The sequence below is a fragment of the Crinia signifera genome, chromosome 11, assembly GCF_055691185.1.
Source record: "Crinia signifera chromosome 11, ASM5569118v1, whole genome shotgun sequence".
In the NCBI taxonomy this organism is placed as follows: domain Eukaryota; kingdom Metazoa; phylum Chordata; class Amphibia; order Anura; family Myobatrachidae; genus Crinia; species Crinia signifera.
This window is the reverse complement of record NC_139227.1, coordinates 54062168-54087254: the sequence shown is the minus strand read 5'-3', so window position 1 is coordinate 54087254 and position 25087 is coordinate 54062168. Positions and strand designations below refer to the sequence as shown.

Genomic DNA, 25087 nt, shown 5'->3' with positions numbered 1-25087 from the left:
GTCTCCACGCCCGTATCCACGCCGGCGCACATATCTGACGTCACTGGACGACGTCCTCAGCACAGACAGCCGCACAGCTTGGACCGTTGCTATGGTGACCACCGGAGACCTGTGATAATAGATTCAATGTGTGAAAAAAACGTGAGACACTTAAGCAGACAATGCATGTATACATTTGCAGGCATATAGACAAAAGATACATTGCAAAGCAGACAGGATTAATGCATCACTGTAAGTTAAACTATATAACAAGTACACCATGTCACTGCATCAATGCCAGTCAATATCAAACGAAGTATAGGTACGAACGGTGAGAGGGGAAGGAGAGGGGGGAGCATAGGAATAGATGTCAATCCGGTGCTGACACAATTTCTGGTATGTTGACTAGTGTGTCGACAGGCTGGATACAATTTACAGGAAGCAATTAAGGGATGAATATTCATTAAGCCCAGCGGGGGCAACAGCATTGAGCTTATAAATCCATTTTGCTTCAAGCTGTAGAAGCTTCTTGTTTCTATCCCCTCCTCTCACACTCGCTGGAACTTGGTCTATCATCTCCGGTTGACATGCTCCAGTAGATTTGCGGACTCATATATGTTGGTAAAACCAGCAGAACCTTCAAAGAGCGTATGGCCATGCACCGCTCTGCAATAAAACATGCATTGGACGGTGATCCATCAGAACAACCGGTGGCCAAACATTTCAGAGACTGTCGACATCCCTTGCCGACTCTCAAATACAAGATGATAGACCAAGTTCCAGCGAGTGTGAGAGGAGGGGATAGAAACAAGAAGCTTCTACAGCTTGAAGCAAAATGGATTTATAAGCTCAATGCTGTTGCCCCCGCTGGGCTTAATGAATATTCATCCCTTAATTGCTTCCTGTAAATTGTATCCAGCCTGTCGACACACTAGTCGACATACCAGAAATTGTGTCCGCACCGGATTGACATCTATTCCAATGCTCCCCCCCTCTCCTTCCCCTCTCACCGTTCGTACCTATACTTCTTTTGATATTGACTGGCATTGATGCAGTGACATGGTGTACTTGTTATATAGTTTAACTTACAGTGATGCATTAATCCTGTCTGCCTTGCAATGTATCTTTTGTCTATATGCCTGCAAATGTATACATGCATTGTCTGCTTAAGTGTCTCACGTTTTTTTCACACATTGTATCTATTATCACAGGTCTCCGGTGGTCACCATAGCAACGGTCCAAGCTGTGCGGCTGTCTGTGCTGAGGACGTCGTCCAGTGACGTCAGATATGTGCGCCGGCGTGGATACGCCGAGACTTGTCACTGGTGATCTCTTCTATAAAGTAAGTGTCTTTTGTATGTATTTGTGTCTTTGAGAAAGGTAATAAAATTACCGAAACATCAGACCTAAGCAGTTGTCGGTCTGCAATCATTTCTTGTGAGAAATCCGTTCGAGTGCCGCCCCGTTGTATTATATACTTACCTGGCTATATATATATATATAGCGATAATAGGCGGTACTTGGGCGTCTTGGAGGATGAAAAGACCACACACCGGTTCAAGATCTTTCGAGATTTAATCGAGATATAATATACTAGGTGATTCATCACGCCCTACGGGCGCTCTTCACACCGGCGTAAGGGGCTGCGCCCCCTTAATTTGTGAACGTTTGTATTGTTATATATATATATATATATATATATGGTTAGAATTGTATGAAAGATGCCTGCATTGCAACTTGAGTTATAGATGAAATGTGTTATATAGCGAGCATATGATTTGGAAGGGGTGTGTATTCTTTTGTTTAATTAAAAAGCGGTTACAGAGTAAGATGTACATTGATAGTGTAGAGGGTACAGTGAATTGCGGGGGGGGGGGGTGTCCCGTGAATCGCGCGTGGGGGGGGTTGTCGCGGGGGTACCGTGAATCGCGCGCGAGGGGGGGTGTCGCGGGGGTCCCGTGAATCGCGTGGGGGGGGGTGTCGCGGGGGTCCCGTGAATCGCGGGGGTCCCACGAATCACGGGAGGGGGGTCACGGGTCCTGCGAATCGCAGGAGGGGGGGGCGGCGGGGTCCATGGGGGGAGGGGGTGCGGGAGTAATGGTGGATGGAGGCTGTGGAGCAATGGTGGATGGCGGACTAATGGTGGATGGCGGACGTGTACTGTAGCCCTGGCTGGGTGGGGGGAGGTGATGTCAAGGGGGTGGGGTGTGTAGAACGTTATACACATAGAACACTTTTCCCTGGGGGGGGGGGTGCTTGGAACGTTATATACACAGGGGATGAGTGACAGATCTGGCTAAATATATTAGATATATATCATATCTACCAGGTTATTTATATATATATATATATATATATATATATATATATTATATATATATATATTATAGTGTCTCCTGAGTGCTGGCATGTGAAGGGCTGGTGTGAGTGTGAATGAGGTGCATTGAGTGGTTGTCTGTCCCAGTCCTGGTGGTATACAGTAGTGCCTTCCAGGCCATATGTTTCTCCATTTGATGTCTCTATGGATTGTAATGATCTCCTGTTCCCCTTACTCAGCTGAACGACTGTTTCCGGGGTGTGGTATTTGATGGTCTGGACACGCTGTTTGCCCGCAACATGCCCACCACACTTCGCATTGTATTGAAGGCTCTGAATAATCGGAAGCATATATATGTAATTGATCTGCGCCAGGACTACACAGACATGACGGCACGTGAGAGAGTCCAGAGAGAGGAGAGAGGTACGTGCAGTATTGCTGTTATAACTGTGTCATACAGTCCTCGCAGTGTACAAGAGAAGATGCCTGAAAATGTGCACATAAATCAGTATGGTCTTACTATCTGGGAACGTTCTATGTGTTACTGGGGGTGGACTCTAACATACTCCATATACCATGTAGACAAGTGACTACACTACCCCCCCCCCCCCCCCGTGAGTGAAATGGCGTGCTACGTGTCACTGAAGGTATAAAATGGGTAAAAGAGTCTTGATTAGAACATATGTTAATGAAGGAGTTAACGGATTTTGAAAAGTGGATCGCTGTAGGTTGCTGAATGAGAAGCATTGCCTATGTTGCGAAGGACCCAAAATCCACTGTGTCACCAACATCTCACTGACCTGTCTGTCTTATAGTGGATGGAACCTGATGTCCTCTATATAGTTCCTGTCTCATGGTGGAAGGAACCTGATGTCCTCTATATACTTCCTGTCTCATGGTGGATAGAAGCTGATGTCCTCAATATGGTTCCTGTCTCATGGTGGATGGAACCTGATGTCCTATATATAGTTCCTGTCTCATGGTGGATGGAACCTGATGTCCTCTATATACTTCCTGTCTCATGGTGGATGGAACCTGATGTCCTCTATATAGTTCCTGTCTAATGGTGGATGGAACCTGATGTCCTCTATATACTTCCTGTTTCATGGTGGATGGAACCTGATGTCCACAATATAGTTCCTTTCTCATGGTGGATGGAACCTGATGTCCTCTATATAGTTCCTGTCTCATAGTGGATGGAACCTGATGTCCTCTATATAGTTCCTGTCTCATGGTGGATGGAACTTGATGTCCTCAATATAGTTCTTGTCTAATGGTGGATGGAGCCTGATGTCCAATATATAGTTCCTGTCTCATAGTGGATGGAACCTGATGTCCTCTATATAGTTCCTGTCTCATGGTGGATGGAACTTGATGTCCTCAATATAGTTCCTGTCTAATGGTGGATGGAACCTGATGTCCTCTATATAGTTCAGGTCTTATGGTGGATGGAATCTGATGCCCTCTATAAAGTTCCTGTCTCATGGTGGATGGAACCTGATGTCCTCAATATAGTTCCTGTCTCATGGTGGAAGGAACCTGATGTCCTCTAAATAGTTCTAGTCTCATTGTGGATGGAACTGGAGGTCCTCTATATAGTTCCTGTCTCATGGTGGATGGAACCTGATGTCCTCTATATAGATCCTGTCTCATGTTGGATGGAACCGGAGGTCCTCTATATAGTTCCTGTCTCACAGTTAGTGGATCCTGATGTCCTCTATATATATAGTTCCTATCTCACGGTTAGTGGGTCCTGGTGTCCTCTATATATAGTTCCTATGTCACAGTTAGTTGGTCCTGATGTACTGTGGTAAGTGGGTCCCATGAGTTACTCCTATCTGTCTGTTGCAGAAGAGATGAAGCTGCGCTCCCAGACAGAGGAGAAAGCCAATATGGAAGCAATGGATGAGGAGGAATATGACCAGTTACCTGCAGAGGAACGAGCACGTATCGATGGACTACGCCTCCAAGCTGTGCAGGAAAGAAAGAAAAGGTCTCATCTGTCATATTTCTATCTCTCTCTCTCTGTAAAGATGGTATTTATTCACTTAAATTACATATAATCTACATACATAATATAATTTACATACATGTATAGTATTATTTACCATTATATGTTATTATATCTTTTTCGTCTGTAATTAATTGTCTGCTCCTTGTCTTGGCATCAGTGTATCTTAGATAACATTTTTTCTAACTCATTCAGTGCAACCTAGAACCTCAACTCTTATTATTGGTATCAGCGATTCGGATTAGATATTAATGTGAACACGTGTGCGTAAATAACTTCACTTTATAATTAGCTGTAGTACATTCCTGTTCTATCAGAATGTGGGGCAGCAGTAACATCACAGTATAGATATATGAAAGCCAGGGGCAGATTGGCCTGGCAGGAAACCATGACATTTTCTGTTGGGACAGATTTGGCTGCTTTCCCCCCTGACTGGGCTGCAACATGGCGGTGGGTCGAAATCACCTAAGCCGGGTAAGCAGCAATACCCCCCCAAGCCGGGTAAGTAGCGTTACCACCACCCGTAACACCCAGCCACCCCTTCCCCCAAGCTGCTTCAAGATTTTTCGAGTTACCATTCCACCCTGATGAAAGCCTCTTTGTATTTACCCATTTTACTACTAAAGACAATGGGTAATTGTAGGGATAGGTCCTTCATACATTCAGACCTATGGTACACACTCTGGAGGACATCTAAGGCAAGTAAGCAGCAAGGGCTATTAGAAAGGGACCTGATGTAATCCTAGGATCAAGCCTATTCCAGATAAAATGTGCTTTAGATTTTTTGTTTTATACTGTATCTCTTTCTCTCTGTGGCCCTTATTCAGATCTGATCGCAGTACACATTTGCTCTCAAAATGGACAAAACCATGTGCACTGCAGGTATGGGCAGATGTAACGGGATTGGTTCTAAATCCCGGCGGTCGGAATCCCGGCATTCAAAATCCCAACACCAGAATCCCGGCAGCCGAAATCCCGACAAGGGGGGATGTGGATTGCCCCCCCCCCCCTGCAGGCACGCTATGCTCGCCACGCTAATTTATTCTGCCTCTCGTCACAGAAGGAGAAAGTGTTGGATGTTCGTCAGTCTGGATTCCGGCGTCGGGATTTTGAAAGCCGGGATTCCGACCGCCGGGATTGTATCTGCATCCTGATGTAACATGTACAGAGAGAGTTAGAATTGTGTGAGTTATTTTTTTTTCTGTGCAGGGTAAATACTGGCTGCGTTATTTTTACACTGCATTTTACATTTCAGTTTCAACACACCCCTCCCAAATTTAACACTCTTTTACATCTGCTCCACCTGCAGTGCACATGGTTTTGCCCATTTTCAGAACAAATTTGTACTGCGATCAGATCTGAATAAGGGCCTGTGTCTCCCCTCTCTGTATCTCCCCTCTCTGTATCTCCCCTCTCTGTATCTCCCCTCTCTGTATCTCCCCTCTCTGTATCTCCCCTCTCTGTATCTCCCCTCTCTGTATCTCCCCTCTCTGTATCTCCCCTCTCTGTATCTCCCCTCTCTGTATCTCCCCTCTCTGTATCTCCCCTCTCTGTATCTCCCCTCTCTGTATCTCCCCTCTCTGTATCTCCCCTCTCTGTATCTCATCTCTTTTATTTCCTATCTCTGTGTCTCCCCTCTCTCTGTGTCTCCCCTCTCTCTGTGTCTCCCCTCTCTCTGTGTCTCCCCTCTCTCTGTGTCTCCCCTCTTTCTCTGTGTCTCCCCTCTTTCTCTGTGTCTCCCCTCTCTGTGTCTCCCCTCTCTGTGTCTCCCCTCTCTGTGTCTCCCCTCTCTGTGTATTCTCTCGCTCTCTCTCTCTGTGTTCCCTCTCTCTGTGTTTCCCCTCTCTGTGTCTCCTCTGGGCCTTATTCTGGTTCACTTGCAGAGGCAAATTCCTTCTCAAATGGACAAAACCATGTGCACTGCAGGTGGGGCAGATGTAACTTGTGCAGAGAGAATTAGATTTTGGTGGGGTTTTACTTCAAAGTGAGATCTATATTGCAGTGTACAAATAAAGCAGTCAGTATTTTCCCTGCACAGAAACAAAATAACTCACCCAAATCTAATTCTCTCTGCACGTGTTACATCTGCCCCACCTGCAGCGCACATGGTTTTGTCCATCTAAGAAGGATTTTGTCAGAAAGAATGAACCAAAATAAGGCCCTCTGTGTCTCCTCTCTCTGTGTCTCTCTCTCTCTCTCTCTCTCTGTGTGTTTCCTCTCTCTCTCTCTGTGTCTCCTCTTTCTCTCTGTGTGTCTCCTCTCTCTCTGTGTCTCCTCTCTCTCTCTCTGTGTCTCCTCTCTTTCTCTGTGTCTCCTCTCTCTCTCTCTCTCTCTCTCTCTCTCTCTCTCTCTGTGGCTCCTCTCTCTCTCTCTGTGTCTCCTCTCTCTCTCTGTGTCTCCTCTCTCTTTCTCACTCTGTGTCTCCTTTCTCTGTGTCTCCTCTCTCTCGGTGTCTCCTCTCTCTCGGTGTGTCACCTCTCTCTCGGTGTGTCACCTCTCTCTCGGTGTGTCACCTCTCTCTCGGTGTGTCACCTCTCTCTCGGTGTGTCACCTCTCTCTCGGTGTGTCCCCTCTCTCTCGGTGTCTACCCTCTCTCTTCGTGTCTCTCCTCTCTCTCTCTCTCTCTCTTTTTCTCTCTCTCTCTCTCTCTCTGTATCCTCATTCTGTGTCTGCCCACTCTGTGGGCCAAATGCTCTAAGCTTCAAAATTGATAAAATGGAGAGTGATAAACAACCAACCAATTGGCTCCTGACTAACATTTTTCAAACACAGTTTGTGACATGGCAGGTTGGAGTTGATTGGCTGGCTGTTTATCACTCTCCATTTTATCACTTTTGAAGCTTCGTGCATCTGGTCCTTAGTCTCCCCTCTCTCTGTGTCTCCCCTCTCTCTGTGTCTCCCCTCTCTCTGTGTCTCCCCCCTCTCTGTGTCTCCCCCCTCTCTGTGTCTCCCCCCTCTCTGTGTCTCCCCCCTCTCTGTGTCTCCCCTCTCTCTGTGTCTCCCCTCTCTCTGTGTCTCCCCTCTCTCTGTGTCTCCCCCCTCTCTGTGTCTCCCCTCTCTCTGTGTCTCCCCCCTCTCTGTGTCTCCCCTCTCTCTGTGTCTCCCCTTTCTCTGTGTCTCCCCTTTCTCTGTGTCTCCCCTCTCTCTGTGTCTCCCCTCTCTCTGTGTCTCCCCTCTCTCTGTGTCTCCCCTCTCTCTGTGTCTCCCCTCTCTCTGTGTCTCCCCTCTCTCTGTGTCTCCTCATTCTGGGTCTCCTCTCTCTGTGTCTCCTCTCTCTGTGTTTCCCCTCTCTGTGTCTCCTCCGTCTCATCTTTATCTATTGTCGGCTGCAGAGAGCAGGAAGAGCGCCTGGCCCGAGAGGAACAAGAGCGGAAGCAGCGAGAAGAATTGATGAAACAGAGAGAAGAGGAGGAGCTGAGAAGAAAGTCTAAGAGAGGAAAGAGCCGTGATGAGGACAAGGAGGGAAAGAAGAGCCAAATTGGCAATAAACAGGTGCTGTTCCATAGTCATGCTGGCGTGACCATGCCACTGAATAAAGCAGATGCCCGTCAATTTGGTCTGGCACTGGAGAGGGCATGGCCAACTTATTCCATGGGGTACGGGACAACCAGTCCCCTACCATTCTACCTATTTAGCGCACGTGTATAATGGTTTGCTTAGGCTCAGCTATCTGTATACAGGATTCGCTCCTTGTATATCATCAACACAGTACTTTTCCCCTTTATCAGGCCACAAAGACAGAACAGCGGCTGGACTCTGGAGTGGAGAGAAAGACTTCCCTTAACCAGCCTGAGTCTGTGATCTATGAGTCTGATGAAGGCAAGAAGAAGAAGAGCAGAGACACCCCCAAGCATATCACTGTCCACGAGGAGCCTGAGAAGGAGCCGGCCAGTGACAGGCAGATGATACAGAGGTTCAGGAGCTATGAGTCCTCCCAGAAGGAAATCCTACACATCCTAACTTTCTGGGACCGTGTACAGGGGATTCTGATACCAAACCATCCTGCTGAGGACGGGACGCATGAGGTGGAGGACCAGATTCCTGAGTGGCAGGCACCATCTAGTAAGAAGCACCGCAGAGATCGTGAGCGAGAACGTCAGGAGAGACTTGAGCGAGAGAAGGCAGAGAAGGAAAGGCAGGAGAAGGAACGAATGGAGAAGGAGCAGCTGGACAAACTGAGAACCATGGAAGATGAAGCTGGGCCACACACGGGGCCAGAGAAGGAAGGGCAAGATAACCGAGAAGAGCTGAAGGCAGAGGTGGGAATCCCACACTTCCACTTTCAGGTGTCTGGAGATGCTGAAGCCACTGAAAAAAAGGTTCTACAGAGCAGGATTCTCCCATCCGCAGAGGAGGTGAGCACTGCAGTGCAGAGCATTCTGCTGGAATAGAATTGCAGGACCTGGTGCTAGGGGCAGAGTTATGTGTAGTCTGTACAGTCCAATGGTAGTCCGTATAGTTACAGTATGTGTAGTCCGTACAGTGTAATGTTAGTCTGTATAGTTACAGTATGTGTAGTCCGTACAATCCAATGTTAGTCCGTATAATGTGTAGTCCGTACTGTCCAATGTTAGTCTGTACAGTTATGTGTAGTCTGTACAGTCCAACGTTAGTCTGTATAGTTATGTGTAGTCCATACAGTCCAATGTTAGTCCGTACAGTTCTGTGTAGTCCAGGCATGTCCAAAGTCCAGCCCGGGGACCAATTGCGGCCCGTGATGTCACTTCAAGCGGCCCGCAGCCTCCAGCCAGAAGCGGGCGGCTGGAGACTGACGTGGGAGGAACAGCACAGGACTCTAGAGGTGGTACCCCGGCGAGCGCGCCTTTACCTTGCTGGCTTGCTGTCTGCATTGGTGAGGGGGTGCCGGCTTCCACTGTGAGACGTGTTTGCCGTTTTTCAGATGAGTATGTGTCCAACTCCTGCTGCTGCAATTATATATCACCCTCCACCGCGATAAGTGACAGCAGTGTGCGGAGAGGGGGGAGCAGCACAGAGGAAGCTTGCTCTTGTAATATTCTTGGGTGGCGGTGGGAGCCCAAACATCTGTCTCCTGCAGGGGAATATACAGTGAAGGGAGGCAGTATGTGGTACATTCAGAGAAGGGTGGGCAGGCTGGGAGACATAGTGAATGGGGGCAGAGTGGGGGGAATACAGTGAATGGGGTACATACAGTGAAGGAGGGGCAGTTTATGGGAATATAGAGTGAATGGGGGAAGGCTGTGGGACATAAAGTGAATGGGTGCAGGCTGGGGTCCGTACAGTGAATGGGGGCAGGCTGGGGGACATACAGTGAAGGAGGGGCAGGCTGGGGGACATACAGTGAATGGGGGCACACTGGGGGACATACAGTGAATGGGGGCAGGCTGGTGGAAATACAGAGAAAGGCGGTCAGGCAGGGGAATATACAGTGAAGGAGGGGCATGCTGGGGGATATACAGTGAATGGGGGCAGAGTGGGGACCATACAGTGAATGGGGCAAAGTGGGGGACATAAAGTGAATGGGGGCAGGCTGGGGAAAATATGTAGAAGGGGGGTCAGGCGGGGAATATACAGTGAATGGTGGCACGCTGGGGGACATACAGTGAATGGGGGCAGAGTGGGGGACCATTCTAATGTGATTAATGGTTCAAAGAATATCAGGTTGAATGATCGGCCCCCACACATTTTCACATCACCATATCTGGCCCTCTTTGCAAAAAGTTTGGACACCCCTGGTGTAGTCTGTACAGTCCAATGTTAGTCTGTACAATATGTGTAGTCTGTACCGTCCAACGTTAATCTGTACAGTTATGTGTAGTCTGTTAGTCTGTATACCGGTAGTTATGTGTAGTCCAATGTTAGTCCTTATAGTGATGTGTAGTCCGTACAGTCCAATGTTAGTCCGTATAGTTATGTGTAGTCTGTACAGTCCAATGTTAGTCCATATAGTTATGTGTAGTCTGTACAGTCCAATGTTAGTCCATATAGTTATGTGTAGTCCGTACAGTCCAATGTTAGACCTGTATATTTATGTGTTGTCCGTGCAGTCCAAAGTTAGTCCGTATAGTTATGTGTAGTCCGTACAGTCCAATGTTAGTCTGTATAGTTATGTGTAGGCCGTACAGTCCAACGTTAGTCCGTATAGTTGTGCAGTCTGTACAGTCCAACGTTACTCCATATAGTTATGTGTAGCCTGTACAGTCCAGTGTTAGTTTGTACAGTTCTGTGTAGTCCTTGGAGTCCAATGTTAGTTTTACAGTTATGCGTAGTCCATACAGTGTTGTCTATTATGTACAGTCCAGTGTTAGTCCGTACAGTTCTGTGTAGTGCTTGGAGTCCAATGTTAGTTGTACAGTTATGTGTCTATACAGTGTTGTGTATTATGTACAGTCCAATGTTAGTCCGTACGGTTATGTGTAGTCCATACAGTTAAGTAGTCCATACAGTCCAATATTAGTCCGTATAGTTATGTTTAGTCAGTACAGACCAATGTTAGTCCATACAGATATGTGTAGCTTGTGCAGTCCAATGTAGGTCCATACAGTTATGTGTAGTCCATACAGTCCAGTGTTAGTCTTTAAAGCTTTATGTAGTCCTTACAGTCCAATGTTAGTCCATATAGTTATGTGTAGTCTGTACAGTCCAGTGTTAGTCCATACAGTTATGTGTAGTCTTTACAGTCCAGTGTTAGTCCGTACAATTATGTTTAGTCTGTACAGTCCAATGTTGGTCCATACAGCGATGTGTAGTCCGCACAGTCCAATGTTGGTCCATACAGCTATGTGTAGTCTGTACAGTCCAGTGTTTGTCCGTACAGTTATGTGTAGTCTTTGGCAATGCCTATTAAACACTGCTGACCATGTGTACAGTGATGATTCTATCATGCATCTTATCTCCTGACAGGTACTTGAAGGCCTCGGACTTGGCCCATCTGGTCCTCCAGTTCCACCGCCACATTTATTCTCCGTCATCCCCTTCCCTGAACTGAGGACTTTTCCTTATGAGCAGGAGACTCTTAGTCACTTCACCTTCATCGCTGCGTCCCTAGATGACCCCAATGTACTTGTTGAGGAGAAGAAGGAGCCGGAGCCAGAGCCAGAACCTGGTCTTAAAGTAAGAATCAGCGATATGTTCTGTGCAGAGGCACTTTAAGACAGGAGGGGACCAGTGTGCAGGCTCCTCCTCTCCAGCAGGCCAGAAGGTAATAGCGCGTCAGCAGTGTACCACTGCAGGTAATAGTGCACCAGCGGTGTACCACTGCAGGTAATAGTACATCAGCGGCATACCACTGCAGGTAATAGTACATCAACGACATAGCACTGTAGGTAATAGTACATCAATGGCGTACCATTGCAGGTAATAGTACATCAATGGCGTACCACTGCAGGTAATAGAACATCAGTGGCATACCACTGCAGGTAATAGCGCATCAGCGGCGTACCACTGCAGTATTACATCAGCGGCGCACCACTGCAGATAATCATACATCAACGACGTACCACTGCAGGTAATCGTACATCAGTGGCATACCACCGCAGGTAACAGCGTGTCAGCAGCGTACCACTGCAGGTCTTAGCACGTCAGCGGCGTACCACTGCAGGTAATAATACATCAGCAGCGTACCATTGCAGGAAATGCCACATCCGCAGTGTACCATTGCAGGTACAGCCACGTCAGCTGTGCACCATTGCAGGTACTGCCACATCAGCAGTGCACCATTGCAGGTAATGCCACATCATCAGTGAGCCATTGCAGGTAATGCCACGTCAGCAGTGTGCCATTGCAGGTACAGCCACATCAGCTACGCACCACTGCAGGTACTGCCACGCAGCTGTGCACCATTGCAGGTAATACCATGCATTAGTTCAGCCTCTGTATCAGAATATTTGGGTTTTGTGTGACCTCAGGAGGAACAGCTGACCCCCACAAGGAGCCGGAGTAAGAAGGAGAAAGCTGTGGAAATGGGACGTGAGAGCCAGCGGGATAAACGTCGCACTTCCTCTCTCCGCAAGAATCAGCAGAATCTGGAGAGCCGGTCGCCACCACCTGATGCCAGGACGCCAGGAGCCCTCTCAGATGCTGACCAGAGCAGCATCACTGGAGATGCCCAGCTGGAGAAGTTACCACAGTAATTATACATTGTGTCGTGTGATTATATACACCTGGCAATGAGTATATATCATTCTCATGCTCTCTTGTGTCCCCAGACTAGGTATATTCCGCTGGGTGGTACCAGCACAGGGAGAAGTGTCACTGAGAATCCATTTTCAGTCTGACAATATTGGAAACTTTGATCAAACCCTAAACTTTGAAGTTCTTGGGACCCGTCGTAAATACCAGCTGTACTGTCGTGGAATCTGCGCCTTTCCTGCAATTAGCCAAGATCCTAAGTAAGTATGTTAGTAACAGAGGGACAGTACAAATTTTCCTGTTGGTAGGTATCATACTGTGTGTATATATATATATATATATAGACTGGCTTTCAAAACGGCACTCACAAGAACTCTTAAAAAAGCTTTAGGTGCAGGGTCCAAAGAAGGAAATGTAGAAGCAGCACTTACCCTGCCTTGCAGCGGGAAGGAGATAGACCAGCACTCAAGTTGATGAAGAAAAAAACGTGTATTCACAAAATAAGCAAAAGCATCGTGGTTACAGCAAGGTTATCAACATGTTAGAAGATACAAAACATCACAGCTGACCCGACAGCTGTTTCGAACTGGATCCTATCCAGTTCTCTTCAGGGGTACTGACAGTGCGCAGTGAACGTTGATTTATACACTAAGTAAAGGCGCCAAGTCCGCCCTTAGGATTTCAAACAGGCGCTGTCACTCAGCACCACGGGGTGTGTGAGAGCGTCCTGTTGCCAGGTAACGTGGTGCGGGGGTTCGGTCGAGTGACGCGTCACTCGGGAATCCCGGCATCAGCTGCTGCTAGCTGTCAGCGCTGTTGCTGGATGTCGGGGCAGGGAAAACAAGCCAACACTGACGGCTGCCTGCGTGAGGGTTGAGGTGCCAGTGTGTGGGGTTTGGAACAAGCGGGGACAGCGGACAATGGACTCATTAAGGGACGTCTGATACATGTTATAAGCGGGGCGTCTAGTACATGTTCCATGCGGGGATACATAGAGCGGATTCAATGGCTGAGCGGACATAATCCAGTGCTGAATAAGTTCAAATCATAATGTACAGAATAGGTTCAAATCTTTGAGGCACCCAAGCAATGCGGCTATGTAGATCACAATACATGTCGACAGTAACGCATATATATTAGACAATTGTTGCAGATAATGCAATGGCACTCGGCGGTGCACTCTTATGCAGTAGAATGATGGCACATACATTCCAGCATTTAGAACCCACGGCGGGGTCATAGTGTGTGTCTGATGTGTAATTAAAAAGCGCTGGATCACTGGCTTTGATATCACACAAGCTATCAAGCCTGTTCCCAACACTGCAAATGTGCATTGTTCTATTAGCCGTATGTGAAATGTATTTATACATAAAAAAGGGGTTGGGTTTGTGTGGCACATTAGAAAACGATAAGTACACTCAGGCACTGTACGTAGGGTGTTCCCTTAAATGAAACACCCCATTTTAAAGTCCTCATTCAAGCCATGCGGGGTGAGGGAGTTCAGACGGTAGATCCACTTGAGTTCACGCTGTAATAAAAGGGTGTCTCTGTCACCGCCTCGCCTAAGTGGTGGTATGTGGTCCAAGAGATGGCACTTGAGTTGTCCAATATTGTGTCCTTTTTCCAGATAATGTCTGGCAACAGGGAGGTGTTTTAGATCGAGATCCGCATTAGAGGTAATAAAGCTTTTTTTGATCGATGATCTATGTTGCCCTAGTCTTTCTTTAATCATTCTCGTCGTTTTCCCGACATAGACGAGATTGCAGGGGCAAGTTAAGGCATACACTATAAATTTGCTATTGCAATCCAATCTGTGGTTAAGCTTGTATTTTTGTCCATTTGCTGGATTAGTAAATTCATTCCCAGTGACTAAGAAGCTGCAGTTAGTACAACCTGAGCACTTGTAGACTCCTGGTTTTCTTGATAGCCAGGTTTTGGAGTTCTGGATATTAGGTGAAACGTCTGTTACCACCAATTGGTCTCTCAGGTTAGGCCCCCTACGATAAGCAAATCTGGGGGGTGTCTTTAGTACCGGTTCGAGAATTGGGTCACTTGCAATCAGGTGCCAATGTTCAAGGATTTTTTTCTTGATGAGTTTAGAAACAACTGTATAGGTACTACAAAAGTTAATTCTTTGTTCAGGCTCGTCGGATAGCTTATTTTTCTGCACCAGTAGATCTTCCCTTTTGTTTTCAAGGGCTCTATGGAGAGCTGCATCCACATCATATTTCTTGTATCCTCTCTCAAGGAATCTTTTGCCCATTTCTGCTAGAGCCAAAGGCAATGCTTCTGGGTCAGATGTGATCCTGCAAACCCTTAGCATCTGGGAGTACGGTAGGCCTTTCTTGAGTGCCTCTGGGTGATGACTGTTGGCATGCAATAACGTATTTTTAGCCGTAGTCTTGCTGTAGACTTTTGTATGAAGTTTGCCCTCCTTGTAGGTTATACTTACATCAAGAAAACTGATGGATTGGCGGCTGAAGTTTATAGTGAACCTGATTGTCCCTGGTAGTGCATTAAGATAATTAACAAAGAGCAGTAGATTTTCCTCTCCTCCGGTCCATAATAAAAACAAATCGTCTATATATCTGACATATAGCTTCATGTATTTGTTATAAATTGGATGTCCGCTTATGTGTTGTTTTTCATAATCCGTCATAAACAGATTAGCGTAGGCTGGGGCCATATTGGACCCCATTGCCGTGCCCTGGCGTTGGAGGAAAAACCTGTTCAAAAAGAGAAAGTAGTTCTTGTTAAGAATGATTTCCATGAGAAGTGCAAGATAGTCAATTGGTGGTCCAGAGTATGCTTGGTTGTAGGTAATGATGTTACGGCAGGCTGCTATCCCATCTTTATGGGGGATGTTGGTATACAGGCTTGAAACGTCCAAGGTTACAAGGATAGTCTCTGGTGGGATATCTGTAATTCCGTTGAGTTTGCGTAAAAAGTCAGAGGTATCTTCTATAAAGCTATCCGTGCTTTTCACTACTGGCTGAAGGTAGAAATCTACCAGTTGTGAAATTGGCTGGCATAACGATCCCCTGGCCGAGATGATCGGTCGTCCTGGTGGAGATATGAGGGATTTATGAACCTTGGGAAGGGTATATAGAATTGGTATTTTAGGGTTTGTCTGGGTGAGGAAATTCGCTGTCTCACTGCTGATGTAGTTATTGGAGACCCCAAGATTGATGATGTTATCTATCTCCTTCTTATATTGCCACGTGGGGTCACGGTCAAGTTGGAGGTAGCATGTCTGGTCTGCTAATTGATTGAGGGCTTCTTCTTGCTGCTTTTCTTCAGAGTGCTGGTCATTGTCTCCGTTTTGTTGGTAGATTGGGCTACTGGATTTTTCTGAAAATAGTCCTCTCTACCCACCCGCAGGGGTGGGCGAAAAAGAAAAAAGAAAAGTGAACAGGCACCAACAGGCTCAGTGATATTTAACCTATCTAAACACCAATTAACTGAGACCGAAATCACACTATTAAACAAAGGACTTTCTTTTGTACCAACGACCTCCCAGGATAGTTTTGATTGGCACATTGACATGTACAAGTTTGGAAGGCAACTGAGGCTGAAGGACTATTTTCAGAAAAATCCAGTAGCCCAATCTACCAACAAAACGGAGACAATGACCAGCACTCTGAAGAAAAGCAGCAAGTTCGACCCCCCCACCCTCAATGCGTCAGTGAATACCTTTCTCAGGGTCCTTAAAAGGGACACCTGCCCAATTGTGGATAAACATAAAATCTCCTACCACAACATCAGTCTGGATGAAAGGAATTCGATTAAAACGCTCAAAGGAGACAAAGACCTCATTATCAGGGCAGCGGACAAGGGGGGTGGTATAGTGCTCTTGGACTACTCCTACTACGTTAAAGAAGCCCTCAATCAATTAGCAGACCAGACATGCTACCTCCAACTTGACCGTGACCCCACGTGGCAATATAAGAAGGAGATAGATAACATCATCAATCTTGGGGTCTCCAATAACTACATCAGCAGTGAGACAGCGAATTTCCTCACCCAGACAAACCCTAAAATACCAATTCTTAATACCCTTCCCAAGGTTCATAAATCCCTCATATCTCCACCAGGACGACCGATCATCTCGGCCAGGGGATCGTTATGCCAGCCAATTTCACAACTGGTAGATTTCTACCTTCAGCCAGTAGTGAAAAGCACGGATAGCTTTATAGAAGATACCTCTGACTTTTTACGCAAACTCAACGGAATTACAGATATCCCACCAGAGACTATCCTTGTAACCTTGGACGTTTCAAGCCTGTATACCAACATCCCCCATAAAGATGGGATAGCAGCCTGCCGTAACATCATTACCTACAACCAAGCATACTCTGGACCACCAATTGACTATCTTGCACTTCTCATGGAAATCATTCTTAACAAGAACTACTTTCTCTTTTTGAACAGGTTTTTCCTCCAACGCCAGGGCACGGCAATGGGGTCCAATATGGCCCCAGCCTACGCTAATCTGTTTATGACGGATTATGAAAAACAACACATAAGCGGACATCCAATTTATAACAAATACATGAAGCTATATGTCAGATATATAGACGATTTGTTTTTATTATGGACCGGAGGAGAGGAAAATCTACTGCTCTTTGTTAATTATCTTAATGCACTACCAGGGACAATCAGGTTCACTATAAACTTCAGCCGCCAATCCATCAGTTTTCTTGATGTAAGTATAACCTACAAGGAGGGCAAACTTCATACAAAAGTCTACAGCAAGACTACGGATAAAAATACGTTATTGCATGCCAACAGTCATCACCCAGAGGCACTCAAGAAAGGCCTACCGTACTCCCAGATGCTAAGGGTTTGCAGGATCACATCTGACCCAGAAGCATTGCCTTTGGCTCTAGCAGAAATGGGCAAAAGATTCCTTGAGAGAGGATACAAGAAATATGATGTGGATGCAGCTCTCCATAGAGCCCTTGAAAACAAAAGGGAAGATCTACTGGTGCAGAAAAATAAGCTATCCGACGAGCCTGAACAAAGAATTAACTTTTGTAGTACCTATACAGTTGTTTCTAAACTCATCAAGAAAAAAATCCTTGAACATTGGCACCTGATTGCAAGTGACCCAATTCTCGAACCGGTACTAAAGACACCCCCCAGATTTGCTTATCGTAGGGGGCCTAACCTGAGAGACCAATTGGTGGTAACAGACGTTTCACCTAATATCCAGAACTCCAAAACCTGGCTATCAAGAAAACCAGGAGTCTACAAGTGCTCAGGTTGTACTAACTGCAGCTTCTTAGTCACTGGGAATGAATTTACTAACCCAGCAAATGGACAAAAATACAAGCTTAACCACAGATTGGATTGCAATAGCAAATTTATAGTGTATGCCTTAACTTGCCCCTGCAATCTCGTCTATGTCGGGAAAACGACGAGAATGATTAAAGAAAGACTAGGGCAACATAGATCATCGATCAAAAAAAGCTTTATTACCTCTAATGCGGATCTCGATCTAAAACACCTCCCTGTTGCCAGACATTATCTGGAAAAAGGACACAATATTGGACAACTCAAGTGCCATCTCTTGGACCACATACCACCACTTAGGCGAGGCGGTGACAGAGACACCCTTTTATTACAGCGTGAACTCAAGTGGATCTACCGTCTGAACTCCCTCACCCCGCATGGCTTGAATGAGGACTTTAAAATGGGGTGTTTCATTTAAGGGAACACCCTACGTACAGTGCCTGAGTGTACTTATCGTTTTCTAATGTGCCACACAAACCCAACCCCTTTTTTATGTATAAATACATTTCACATACGGCTAATAGAACAATGCACATTTGCAGTGTTGGGAACAGGCTTGATAGCTTGTGTGATATCAAAGCCAGTGATCCAGCGCTTTTTAATTACACATCAGACACACACTATGACCCCGCCGTGGGTTCTAAATGCTGGAATGTATGTGCCATCATTCTACTGCATAAGAGTGCACCGCCGAGTGCCATTGCATTATCTGCAACAATTGTCTAATATATATGCGTTACTGTCGACATGTATTGTGATCTACATAGCCGCATTGCTTGGGTGCCTCAAAGATTTGAACCTATTCTGTACATTATGATTTGAACTTATTCAGCACTGGATTATGTCCGCTCAGCCATTGAATCCGCTCTATGTATCCCCGCATGGAACATGTACTAGACGCCCCGCTTATAACATGTATCAGACGTCCCTTAATGAGTCCATTGTCCGCTGTCCCCGCTTGTTCCAAACCCCACACACTGGCACCTCAACCCTCACGCAGGCAGCCGTCAGTGTTGGCTTGTTTTCCCTGCCCCGACATCCAGCAACAGCGCTGACAGCTAGCAGCAGCTGATGCCGGGATTCCCGAGTGACGCGTCACTCGACCGAACCCCCGCACCACGTTACCTGGCAACAGGACGCTCTCACACACCCCGTGGTGCTGAGTGACAGCGCCTGTTTGAAATCCTAAGGGCGGACTTGGCGCCTTTACTTAGTGTATAAATCAACGTTCACTGCGCACTGTCAGTACCCCTGAAGAGAACTGGATAGGATCCAGTTCGAAACAGCTGTCGGGTCAGCTGTGATGTTTTGTATCTTCTAACATGTTGATAACCTTGCTGTAACCACGATGCTTTTGCTTATTTTGTGAATACACGTTTTTTTCTTCATCAACTTGAGTGCTGGTCTATCTCCTTCCCGCTGCAAGGCAGGGTAAGTGCTGCTTCTATATATATATATATATATATATATATATATATATATATAGTCGGTACAGATAGGCGGCACTCTCAGGATTTCTTGGTGAATAAACGTGTAATTTTATTTTCAAACACGATCCAACATGTTTCGGGTCTTGCCCGTCCTCAGGGATCAACAGTGTAAGTACAAGTGCACATATTTAAACATCTAGGCAGAACCCGCCCCCTAATTAATCACACCCCACCTGGATCAAGCTTACCTGCGGCGTCCTTCGCCAGGTCCGGCTCCCGCCACCTCCACGTGCGTCGCTCCACTGATGACGTCACGCAGGGCACCCAGTACTTCGTATAGGAACTGCCCGCCACGTCATCAGCCGTTGCCTCGCACCGTGAACCGCAGCTCACAGCCAAGCCTCGCTCTGGGCGCCCCAGACAGCCGTCTTCATGGTGACACATCTACAAAAACATAATAACCAAACCGATATTTAAAAACATTGTTAAGAGGCTTAATATAAGCCATTTAAGAGGCAGCAAGCTGCCATATCACTTGTGCTGCACAAATATAAAGTGAAAAAGTGAATTATAAAAACATATATAAACGCTGGAAATACATTTTTACACTGGGAGTGCTTGCATAGTTCATATTGTACCACAATATCATAGTATCTATGCTTCGTATTAGTACCTTAATTACCAAACTGTAACAATTAACAGCACTATACCAGTGAAAGTAAGCTGACCCGACTGATCACCATCAGGTGTGCGCGAACAGTACGTCTTGCAGAGCTTGGTGCCAAAGGCACTTCATTCTTAAATAATAATATCTCATTAATCTAAAATACTTTCAAATGAAGCTCTGCAGCCCGTGCTGATCATTCAGCCCTCTCGGCGATAGGGTGTCCAGAACAAAAATCCATTTGGATTCTGCTTGTAGCAGTTTCCTACTCCTATTCCCACCTCGGACATGCTGGGGTATGTGGTCAATAATTTTAAATCTGATGCTTGCTATGCTGTGTTTCAAGAGAGCGACTGGCTGGTCACTAGTGCCGGCTGGTCACTAGTGCCGGTGCTGAGGGCCTGTCGGATGGCCGACCTGTGGTTAGCCATGCGCTCTTTAAACTGGCACTCTGTCTTGCCCACGTAGTATAAGCCACATGGACAAGACAGAACATAAACCACATACTTTGTAGAGCATGTCACAGAGTGTTTAATGGGTATTTTACGACCCGTATGTGGATGACTGACAGTGCTCCCAACAAGCATGGCTCTACAGGTGGTACACCCGATACATTTGTAACAACCTTTAGGACGATTTAAAAAATGACTAGCTGCTGGTTTCTTAGTGAGCTCAGTCACATCAACCTTGACAAGCATGTCTGCAAGGTTCCTGCCTCTCCTATATGCTGGCATAATTTTTTTTATTGTGCAAGCTCTTCAGTTCCCTGTCCAAGGAGACTATAGGCCAAAGAGATTTCACTTTTTTAGTGTGAACCTCACTATTGGCTGCATGCTGTGTTACCCATGGAATTCTGTTTTTAAGTTGTTGGTCTGTGTCCTTTTCTCTATTTTTATTAGATGTAAGGGCCATTTCCCTAGACATCAACAATACTTTTTGTTTGGTGGCTTCTAAGTCATCTCTCCTGTACCCTCTCTCAACAAACCTCTCCTGCATAATTTCTAAGTCCCTTTTTGTCTGTTCCTCATCACTTGTTATCCTTTTGACACGCAGCATCTGTGAGTATGGGAGGCCATATCGTAGCGCCCTCGGATGGCAACTCTCATATCTCAACAGCGTGTTGCGGTCGGTTTCCTTTACATGTATGGATGTTTGCAATTTGTTATTCCTCAAACTAATTTTTACATCCAAAAAGTTAATATCCTGTGTGCTCATATTAAATGTCAGCTTGGTTGGGCAGTTACTCAGATTATGAGCCTCCAAGATGTTACTGAGCTCTTCTTCACTGCCCAACCAGAAAATCGAAAGATCATCTATGTAGCGAAGGTACAGTAGTACCTTCCCTACATAGGTTGTGTCATAAATGAGCTTCTTATCTACCATATTCATATAAGCATTGGCGTAGGATGGGGCCACATTGGACCCCATCGCCACGCCCAGCCTTTGGCGATATATTTTACCATCGAAGTAAAAATAATTACGATGTAACACAAGATACAACAGATTGAAGAAGAAGTCCTGCTCCGGACCCACATATGCTGCTGACTCCTGCAACAAATTTCTGGTGGCACTCATGCCCTCCTCGTGGGGGATGCACGTATACAACCCCACTACATCGGCACTGCACATGATCAAATTGTCAGGGAGATCCCCCAGACTATGTAAACAGGTAAGCAACATGTTAGTGTCCTTTAAGTAGGACTGTGTTGACTGCACACGAGGATTCAGTAGTGCATCAAGATAGGTAGAGACCACCTGATAGAGAGACCCCCTGGCTGAAATAATTGGTCAACACAGTCCTACTTAAAGTACACTAATTATTTTTACTTCGATGGTAAAATATATCGCCAAAGGCTGGGTGTGGCGATGGGGTCCAATGTGGCCCCATCCTACGCCAATGCTTATATGAATATGGTAGATAAGAAGCTCATTTATGACACAACCTATGTAGTGAAAGTACTACTGTACCTTCGCTACATAGATGATCTTTTGATTTTCTGGTTGGGCAGTGAAGAAGAGCTCAGTAACATCTTGGAGGCTCATAATCTGAGTAACTGCCCAGCCAAGCTGACATTTAATATGAGCACACAGGATATTAACTTTTTGGATGTAAAAATTTGTTTGAGGAATAACAAATTGCAAACATCCATACATGTAAAGGAAACCGACCGCAACACGCTGTTGAGATATGAGAGTTGCCATCCGAGGGCGCTACGATATGGCCTCCCATACTCACAGATGCTGCGTGTCAAAAGGATAACAAGTGATGAGGAACAGACAAAAAGGGACTTAGAAATTATGCAGGAGAGGTTTGTTGAGAGAGGGTACAGGAGAGATGACTTAGAAGCCACCAAACAAAAAGTATTGTTGATGTCTAGGGAAATGGCCCTTACATCTAATAAAAATAGAGAAAAGGACACAGACCAACAACTTAAAAACAGAATTTCATGGGTAACACAGCATGCAGCCAATAGTGAGGTTCACACTAAAAAAGTGAAATCTCTTTGGCCTATAGTCTCCTCGGACAGGGAACTGAAGAGCTTGCACAATAAAAAAAATTATGCCAGCATATAGGAGAGGCAGGAACCTTGCAGACATGCTTGTCAAGGTTGATGTGACTGAGCTCACTAAGAAACCAGCAGCTAGTCATTTTTTAACTCGTCCTAAAGGTTGTTACAAATGTATCGGGTGTACCACCTGTAGAGCCATGCTTGTTGGGAGCACTGTCAGTCATCCACATACGGGTCGTAAAATACCCATTAAACACTCTGTGACATGCTCTACAAAGTACGTGGTTTATGTTCTGTCTTGTCCATGTGGCTTATACTACGTGGGCAAGACAGAGTGCCAGTTTAAAGAGCGCATGGCTAACCACAGGTCGGCCATCCGACAGGCCCTCAGCACCGGCACTAGTGACCAGCCAGTCGCAAGGCACTGCGCTCTCTTGAAACACAGCATAGCAAGCATCAGATTTAAAATTATTGACCACACACCCCAGCATGTCCGAGGTGGGAATAGGAGTAGGAAACTGCTACAAGCAGAATCCAAATGGATTTTTGTTCTGGACACCCTATCGCCGAGAAGGCTGAACGAGCAGCACGGGCTGCAGAGCTTCATTTGAAAGTATTTTAGATTAATGAGATATTATTATTTAAGAATGAAGTGCCTTTGGCACCAAGCTCTGCAAGACGTACTGTTTGCGCACACCTGATGGTGATCAGTCAGGTCAGCTTACTTTCACTGGTATAGTGCTGTTAATTGTTACAGTTTGGTAATTAAGGTACTAATACAAAGCATAGATACTATGATATTGTGGTACAATATGAACTATGCAAGCACTCCCAGTGTAAAAATGTATTTCCAGCGTTTATATATGTTTTTATAATTCACTTTTTCACTTTATATTTGTGCAGCACAAGTGATATGGCAGCTCGCTGCCTCTTAAATGGCTTATATTAAGCCTCTTAACATTGTTTTTAAATATCGGTTTGTTTATTATGTTTTTGTAGATGTGTCACCATGGAGACGGCTGTCTGGGGCGCCCAGAGCGAGGCTTGGCTGTGAGCTGCGGTTCAACGGTGCGAGGCAACGGCTGATGACGTGGCGGGCAGTTCCTATACGAAGTACTGGGTGCCCTGCGTGACGTCATCGGTGGAGCGACGCACTTGGAGGTGGCGGGAGCCGGACCTGGCGAAGGACGCCGCAGGTAAGCTTGATCCAGGTGGGGTGTGATTAATTAGGGGGCGGGTTCTGCCTGGATGTTTAAATATGTGCACTTGTACTTACACTGTTGATCCCTGAGGACGGGCAAGACCCGAAACATGTTGGATCGTGTTTGAAAATAAAATTACACGTTTATTCACCAAGAAATCCTGAGAGTGCCGCCTATCTGTACCGACTATCTGCAAGGGCGCAAGACCCCATTGAGGAGGGCACCGGGTATTACCAACTTATTCAAACAGTGAGTGCCGGGCAACAAGAATCTGTGTATATGTGTGTATATATATATATATATATATATATATATTTTGGAGAATCCGCACTCACGGCCAGCCCTTGTCAACGTTCGGGGTGCTCCACTTAAGTAAACATCCAATGATCTTCCCAATATATCACAGGTGTAGAGCCAGAAACAGATCCACAAGGAGCACTCACCAATAAGATCAATTGTAGTTTAATGGTACTTGTTAAGGATACAAAACATCTTACTTTTGTATTGAGGTCGACGTTTCGGCCACTAGAGGGCCTTTGTCAAGACAGATCACCTGGCACATCCGTACAGCACAAGCACTTCAAGTACAATGATCCTGTCCTCAAGGGCTCCCTTATATAGCAGCCTAATGTGGTAATTATCTACAGCCTGGTGCAGTACCGACTGGTGCCTGCAAGGCTCATGTGTCCCCGATCACATGCTTCTAATGCCGCTTACTGATTGGTCAGCCGGCCGGAAATGCTGTTAATCCAATATGGCCGTGCGTTCCACAGCGGTCCCGGTGCGTTCCAGCGCCGTCTGCCGCGATTTCTGTGATATGTACAGTCTCCCAGAGCAGTAGGTTAAGTCAGTAGTGGATTAAACATGTGGCCACAATGTGCCAGGGAGTTACAGCGCTGAACAAGCGTGTCAAATGAAATCTCAATCGCTCTATATAGGAGCTATTAAAATGGCCGTTCGTTCCACAGCGGCTTTTGTGCGTTCCAGCTATCGTTAATAGCTGCTGGGGGTTCTGCTGGGCTTATTAACAAGGGAACCCTGAGCCTGGATCTACAAATCAACTATACATGTTTACAATATGTGTGTTCACATGCTTTAAGTGTTGTGCATCAGCTTCAATAATGGAAAGGCTGCTGAAATCATATTGGCAATTATATGTTTGTTTGTATTACACTGTATAAGACAAACATACAAATATATACATATTTACAAAAAAATATTTTTATATATATTTTTTCCAGTATTTTCTATTGTTTTTAAATTTTCAAGTATTTTGTATTTTTTTATTTTCTATATATACATTTTTCATGCATTAATTAATAGAGATGATGGTATAAAAAAAGGGCCTTATAGGGCCACATGCCCCTTATGCCACCGTCTGGTCACAATATCGTACCAACAAAGAAGGAAGAAAAATTGAAGAAGTTATATACATGGGACATCAGGCAAAAAAGCAGCCTGTACAGCCCTATTGGTTCATAGAAAGCAATTTAATGGATTATTTTCATTTAGGCCACGAGGGGCCACAGTGTCCATGGTGTAAATCCATTGTGCTTCACGTTGTCTTAAA

The 25087-nt window shown here is 45.8% G+C and overlaps 1 protein-coding gene across 6 annotated transcripts in view; it reads left to right on the top strand.

The window, feature by feature from the left end:
* Positions 1-25087, top strand: part of HYDIN (HYDIN axonemal central pair apparatus protein) — a 464418-nt gene that overhangs the window by 280474 nt on the left and 158857 nt on the right. For all 6 annotated transcript variants that reach the window (XM_083165003.1, XM_083165004.1, XM_083165002.1 and 3 more), the window contains 7 exons: positions 2536-2719; positions 4148-4289; positions 7640-7799; positions 8036-8662; positions 11190-11399; positions 12194-12414; positions 12494-12676. In XM_083165003.1, coding sequence (XP_083021129.1) covers positions 2536-2719; positions 4148-4289; positions 7640-7799; positions 8036-8662; positions 11190-11399; positions 12194-12414; positions 12494-12676 — 1727 coding nt within the window. The remainder of the gene's footprint in view (positions 1-2535; positions 2720-4147; positions 4290-7639; positions 7800-8035; positions 8663-11189; positions 11400-12193; positions 12415-12493; positions 12677-25087) is intronic.